The sequence below is a fragment of the Populus nigra genome, chromosome 1, assembly GCF_951802175.1.
Source record: "Populus nigra chromosome 1, ddPopNigr1.1, whole genome shotgun sequence".
Taxonomy (NCBI): Eukaryota; Viridiplantae; Streptophyta; class Magnoliopsida; order Malpighiales; family Salicaceae; genus Populus; species Populus nigra.
In genome coordinates this window covers 2,746,787-2,754,213 of record NC_084852.1, presented here as the reverse complement: position 1 = coordinate 2,754,213, position 7,427 = coordinate 2,746,787, and the positions used below count along the sequence as shown (strand labels likewise).

At 35.1% G+C, this 7,427-nt stretch overlaps 2 protein-coding genes across 2 annotated transcripts; both read left to right on the top strand.

The window, feature by feature from the left end:
* The first annotated feature begins 416 nt into the window (after positions 1 to 416).
* Positions 417 to 2,406, top strand: LOC133673300 (benzyl alcohol O-benzoyltransferase-like). Its single transcript, XM_062094042.1, has 3 exons — positions 417 to 454; positions 624 to 984; positions 1,180 to 2,406. The coding sequence occupies exons 1-3, from the start codon at positions 417 to 419 to the stop codon at positions 2,131 to 2,133; spliced, it is 1,353 nt and encodes a 450-aa protein (XP_061950026.1). The 3' UTR covers positions 2,134 to 2,406.
* A 1,139-nt stretch (positions 2,407 to 3,545) lies between these two features.
* Positions 3,546 to 7,025, top strand: LOC133688237 (benzyl alcohol O-benzoyltransferase-like). Its single transcript, XM_062107664.1, has 2 exons — positions 3,546 to 4,080; positions 5,663 to 7,025. The coding sequence occupies exons 1-2, from the start codon at positions 3,637 to 3,639 to the stop codon at positions 6,626 to 6,628; spliced, it is 1,410 nt and encodes a 469-aa protein (XP_061963648.1). The 5' UTR covers positions 3,546 to 3,636; the 3' UTR covers positions 6,629 to 7,025.
* Positions 7,026 to 7,427: the final 402 nt, after the last annotated feature.

The following is a 7,427-nucleotide window of genomic DNA, read 5'->3' as shown; positions in this document are numbered from 1 at the left end:
GTCCAACATTGTTATAAAGATATTCATTGAATTATTATCTGTTAAAAAATTATTTCAATCTAATAACTTAAGCTTAGATAAAGTCCTTACATTATCTTATACTTACTTTTTATCAAATAAATAGAGATAATGAGATTCGAACTAGTGACCGTTTGGTCATCGAGACTCTAATACCATATCAAATGACCATCTCAATCCAATAGTTTAAACTGTTAGGTGAAGTTCCAATATATGATTTATATTATTCTCTAACAAAATCAAATAAAGTAAGCAAGTATTATGAGATATAATTTATATGTTTTTTTAATATATTTTATAAAATAAAAAATTTAAAATTTATATAGAATTATACTAAATTTTTATCAAATAAAATATTGGGAACTGGGTGATGAAGTCATGGTTTTATAAACGTAATAATGTACTACTGTTCCTGCTCCTATCTTTCACACCTACTGCATGTCCACACAGTCATTATTACTATAAATATGTAGCAAGTTTGCCTTCCCATGCATTCCATTTCAAGCAAAAATATTCTTGAGCTGAGGTAGAGCCACCATTTATCACAGTTTGCAGCAAACACACTTTTTGTGCGATGGCAACATTAACTTCGATATCGTTCGCAGTCCAAAGGTGCGAACCAGAATTGATCGCCAGCTATACCTCCAATTTCAATCACCACATTACAAATTGTATGCACACAATCCATCGATGCAAGGGAAAGATCCTGTGAAGGTAATAAAGGAGGCAATTGCGCAGGCACTTGTGTATTATTACCCTTTTGCTGGTAGGATTAGACACGGGCCAGACAATAAGCTTATAGTTGATTGTACTGGTGAGGGTGTCTTGTTCATCGAAGCCGATGCCGATGCCACGGTCGAGCACTTTGGTGATCCAATTCCATCTCCATTCCCATGCTTTCAGGAACTTCTTTACAGCGTCCCAGGATCAGAAGAGATCCTCAATACCCCATTATTGCTTTTTCAGGTACGTATAGGACATTATTGGCTAATGTTTATTCATTCTTTCATTATTATTATTATTATTATTATTATTATTATTATTATTACAATTACTATTATTATTATCGAGAAAATTCAAAAATATAATTAAAATAATGATGGTAATATTCCATCAATTAGATTCTCATAAAGTATTAATAATTTTACATTATATTAACAGGTGACACGCTTGAAGTGTGGTGGTTTTGTACTTGGGCTCCGTTTTAATCACTTAATAACTGATGGATTCGGCATGCTTCAGTTATTGAATGCCATAGGTGAGATTGCACGAGGTGCTCTATCCCCTTCAATTCTACCTGTGTGGCAAAGGGAACTCCTCTGTGCTAGGAATCCGCCACGAGTTACATGCAGACACAATGAATATGGTAATGATGCTCCTGTTGCTGTTGATCCTATAGCCAAGGTGCCTGAATTCCGCGGCGAGGTTCACGCTGTAGCCCACCGTAGTTTTGTTCTCAACCGCAAGGAATTATCCAACATTCGTAGATGGATTCCTTCTCATTTACACCCATGTTCAAATTTTGAGGTAATAAGTGCATGCTTATGGAGATGCTATGCCATAGCATCTCAAGCTCACCCTAATGAGGAGATGCGCATGCAAATGCTTGTTAACGCACGTTCCAAATTTAACCCTCCATTACCGAAAGGATATTATGGTAACGTGCTAGCTTTGCCAGCAGCTGTAACAAATGCTAGGAAGCTTTGCTTAAACTCTTTAGGGTATGCAGTGGAAATGATAAGAAATGCCAAGAATAGAATAACTGAGGAGTACATGAGATCATTGGCTGATCTAATGGAGATAACCAAAGGGCAGCCTATAGCGTTACAATCATATGTCGTGTCAGACTTAACAAGTTTTGGGTTCGATCAGGTGGACTATGGATGGGGCAACGCAATTTACTATGGGCCACCTAAGGCTATGCCGGATGAAATTTCTATTGCAGGAACCTATTTCCTGCCGTATCGATTCAAGAACGGAGAGCGTGGGGTTATGGTTTTGGTTTCCTTACGTGCACCATTTATGGAGAGATTTGCAATACTATTAGAGGAATTGGCAAGGCATGACCCAGAAAGAAGCCAAGGACAACAAGAAATGATACCAAGCTCCCTATAAGACAGAGGCTATGATATTATTCTATTCTTGGTTTGGTACCAAAAAAATATTTTAAATTAAGCAGATGGTGGCGAAGTTTGAATAAGCCTTTTAAATTTATTTATTACCACCAAGCCCGTACTCTTTGACCTTGTTGTGATTGTATACTTAGATATATGAGTTGGAGTTGTCATGAAAATTTGGTGATTTGTGTGGTTTCAAATTGTTTACAGTTGTAAAATTTAAGTCTCATGACTTTTATAGTCAATAATAAGATCAATATTTGGTTTCCAATAGTTTGATTGATCCTTGTTTCGTGAGTTAATTAGGGTTTTGATCAACATATATATGCCATTTTGTTGAACAAAAATAACTGCAAATTCACTGGACAACAACCGTTGATTTCTACTATTTTTTTGCCTGAGTCAAAGCAGCATCATAATAACTTAGGAAAGCTGCATAGAATTTTGTTTGAGTTACATTTTTAAGTTGCTTTTAGATGAAAAAAACTTTTTTAAAAAAGTAATATTCAAGAATTTTATCATTTGCTTATGGATTTTAACTCAAAAGTTAATTAAAGTGAGAAAGCATAGAGAGGAAGTCGTGAACAAGAAATTAAGACAAATATATACAAATACGGTTTATATAAACTTGTACAAAATGTTTTTAAACCCATGCTGGACTAGTCGGTCCGACAAGAAATTTGCTGCCACGACCACCTAACTTTTTTGAATTGAACCCATAATAAGTCTAATTAAAAAAACATATTTGGTTTTTAATAAGGTATAATTGGATTGAAATTACATTTTTTCTTTGATTTTATATAGATTATTGGTTCAGCTATATTATAGTGAGTTTAATTTCAGTTTTTAAAGGGCTGGACTAGTCATAATTGAATTTGTTTTCGCATATCAATAATTGAGTGAAAAAGATATGGGTAGTGGAGAGCTGAGTCTTCTAAGCTTTTTTATAAAGAAAGAATCCTCACCTGTACGTCCTGAAGAACTTTAGACAATGATCAAGAAAAATTAAAAATTTCTTTCAATAGAAGCATGTGGGTATGAAGATTAGAAGGCCTTCGTTCATCCATCTCTACTTTAAAGGATCTCCATTACCATTTTAATTTAAAATTTTTTTTTATGATAAAATATATTTTCTTCCATAAATCTAAAAACAAATTCTCATATTAAAGAGCAATGAAGATTCTTTGAGTAATTAAGTAAATAAAAAGGGAACGAAGGATAAATTCACCTACTTGTCCTAGGAAATTATTAAAAATGATTATGTGGATTGGATACATAAGTTAACACCTCACTGAACGAAAAAGTCACTTTACATCCTAATCACGGAATTAACAATATGCTTAAGCATTGCTTTCGTTCACCTACTGACGAAAGCAAATATTACTATAAATTTGGACCAAGTATGGAAGAGCACGCATCTCATTTTGAGCCCGCATATTCTTGAGTACTCCTGCCGCGGTGCCATAGCCAGTACCGTTTGATTCCTAGCTGTTTCTTTGCCATGCCAACTCCTACTTCCTTAGCATTCAATGTGCGAAGGTGCGAGCCAGAATTGGTTGCACCAGCTAAAGCCACACCCCATGAATCTAAACTACTTTCTGATATCGATCGCCAACTATACCTACAATTTCAATCACCACATTACAACTTTTATGCACACAAACCGTCCATGCAAGGGAAAGATCCTGTGAAGGTAATAAGAGAGGGAATTGCACAGGCACTTGTGTATTATTATCCTTATGCCGGGAGGATTAGACAAGAGCCAGAAAATAAGCTTGTAGTAGATTGTACAGGAGAGGGTGTCTTGTTCATTGAAGCTGATGCTGATGGCACACTTGAGCAGTTTGGTGATCCAATTCAGCCTCCGTTCCCTTGTGCCGAGGAACTTCTTTACAATGTCCCAGGGTCAGCAGGAATCATCAATACCCCGTTGCTGATCATTCAGGTACTTATCTATTATTATAAACAAGGTAGTACTGGCTTTTTTCTTCCTCTTCTTTTCTTGGGAAATGGCTAGGTTAGAAAATTTGATGACAAGTTCTGTTGCTATTGGGGTAAACGTTGAGTAATCTTTATATTTCCCTTTCTAATTATTTTTTTGGCACCTGGGTTCTTTTAGCATGCAATATTTATTTTTTTTGGTACCTGGGCAAATAGTTGGGTAGGACTGAGCCTAGGTGGGTTTTTTAATACCCACCACCCTAGTTAGGTTAGATGGAGGGTTTCATCCACCTACATACTAAGATTAAATCTCCACATCTTTTTAAATTATCATTATTAAAAACTTAAATAATATTCACTCATAAATTACAACGCCATGAAATAAAATCTATAAAATAAATTATAAATTTTAAAATCATATAAATCAAAAATATTAGACTTGGTATGAGTGTACTGAATTCCTCAGTTTTCACTGCCTTCTACTCATATAAAAACATTTCGGCACCAAACAGACTCGAAATATCTCATTTATGGTGAGACTATAAATGAGATCGCTAAAGAGTAATACCATTAGTACCGGAGTCTCAAGGGACATGGAGGGGAAATGGCTCACCATGGATCCAAAACACTCCCACCGAGCCCATCCTATCAATTAGCTGATTACCTCTAAACTCATCCTATCAATCCCTTTTTTCTATCCTCCCAGCAAGTAATAATATCTTAATTTCCTCGCCACCAACTTGCTGGCTAGTTGAGAGTGACCTTAGAAAGTGAGGTTGGGGAGAGTGACCCAGAAAGGGTTAAAAAGTCATTTTAATTTAATAATTTAAATTTTTAAGTTAGGTTCTAATAAATGATTTATATTATTTTTAATATGTTCCTTCAAGTAAAAGTTTTTTAAACTTAAAATTTGCATAAGTTTATATTACTTTATGCTTATCTTTTATCAAATAAATAAGATGGTGAGATTTTAACTCGTAACTGTTTAGTTATCAAGACTCTGATACTATATTAAAAAACCATTTCAACCCAATAATTTAAACTTTTAAGTTACATTTTAAAATATAATTTATATTATTTTCTAACCAAAATTATTCTAATTTCAAAAATTCAATCATCGATGGCTTCACAACATGTGCAATCATCCTCTCTGTTCTCTTTTCCTTCTTCTTGACGGCATCCTGTTCTTTTCTCCTTTCTATTTATTTTCCTCTGACCTTTTTCTTGTTTTATCGTTCTTCTTTAATCTTTATGTGATACATATCCTAAGATATATCCACTAATTTGGTGTGTTCTCACATCGATGAAAATGACAGCTAATCCATTTTTTTTTCTTAGTTTGACTTAGTTTTTGTATTCAAATATATAAATTAAATTTATATTATTACACTAGCAAGAAAAAGATCATTGCCCCCGGCCGCTCCCCCATCACAAGATTTGTCAAAACTCAGCTAGTGTTCGTATATAATATTTATGTAATTTAACAGAAAATTAAATGTTTATTGTTTGTTGACATTGTGCTATATTACACTCCCCTAATCACATTATAATAAAATACTAGTGATTTTCTTAATGTATTTTGATAGATAACACGCTTGAAGTGTGGTGGTTTTATACTTGGCTTCCGTCTTAATCACCCAATGAGTGATGCCATTGGCCTAGTTCAGCTATTGAGTGCCATAGGTGAGATCTCACGAGGTGCTCAAGCCCCTTCAATTCTACCTGTGTGGCAAAGAGAACTCCTTTGTGCTAGGAATCCACCTCGTGTTACTTGCACTCACAACGAATATGGCGATCATCATGATCTTGTTGTGGATCCTAGCGAGCTCAACGTTCCTGAATTTCGGGGTAGAACTGACGGTGCAGCCCACCGTTGTTTCATCATCGGCCCTAAAGAATTATCCAACATTCGTAAATGGATTCCTCCTCATTTACACCCATGTTCCAAGTTTGAAATAATAACCGCATGCTTATGGAGATGCCATGCCATAGCATCTCAAGCAAACCCTAATGAGGAGATGCGCATTTGTATGCTCGTCAATGCACGTTCCAAATTCAACCCTCCGTTACCAAAGGGTTATTATGGTAACGTGCTGGCATTGCCAGCAGCTATAACCAGTGCTAGGAAGCTTTGTTTGAACTCATTAGGGTATGCTCTGGAGCTGATAAGGCAAGCCAAGAACAAGATCACTGAGGAGTACATAAGATCGTTGGCCGATTTCATTGAGATTACCAAGGGCCTGCCTAAGGGGTTACAGTCATATGTTGTGTCAGATTTAACAAGTGTTGGGTTCGATCAGGTGGATTATGGCTGGGGTAAGCCAGTTTATACCGGGCCATCTAAGGCTATGCCTGATGACATTAATAATTCTGGAACCTATTACTTACCCTATAGAAACAAGAAAGGAGAGCGTGGAGTCATGGTTCTGATCTCCTTACGTGCACCAGTTATGGCAAGATTTGCAATGCTATTCGAGGAGTTGACCAAGCACGATCCAGATAGTGGCCAAGCACAACACCACACGACTCTCCCTATAAGACACAGGCTTTGATATATTTTTATTCCCACTTGAGATTGTCTCCATATTGAGCTTTGAAGTGGACATCCGTGGTTTGAACTTTCAGCAGGTCGTGCAACAAGATTGGATTAGCATCTGCTTTCTTTAAGAAATTGTGGTTAAATAAATACTGACAAGTCTTATCCCTTCCTTATCCCTTCCTGGTGTTATATATATGGTTGATCGAACAGGGATTGCTTGTCATGAAAGTAAGTCAACAGAGTGAATGTGTCTTCTGTAGGGTTTCCAATTGCTTATAAATTACATGTATATATAAAGTCTTATCAGTGTTCTATAATTTTCTTTAAATTTGTTATCATGGTATCATCATCTTCATTGTTTCTTCCCATCAATTGTTTTTTAATTGGGGTCAATAATGGCTGTTTCTTTCTTTCTTTCTTCCTTTTTTCTCCTTACAGCAAGCCTATTTCTTGAACAAGTTTTATAAATCAAAATTTTAACTAATTCTTTGACTTGAGATGCTGAAAGAAATTAATTAAATAATTCTTAGACATTGTCGAAATATTATCTTCTGGCTTGAGATGCTGAACTAATTTAATTAAATAATTCTTAGACATTGTCGAAATATTATCTTCTGACTTGAGATGATGAAAGCAATTAATTAAATAATTCTTAGACATTGCCGAAATATTATCTTCTGATTTGAGATGCTGAAATAATTTAATTAAATAATTCTTAGACATTGCCGAAATATTATCTTCTGACTTGAGATGCTGAAATAAATTAATTAAATAATTCTTAGAAATTGCCGAAATATTACTACCATCATTTT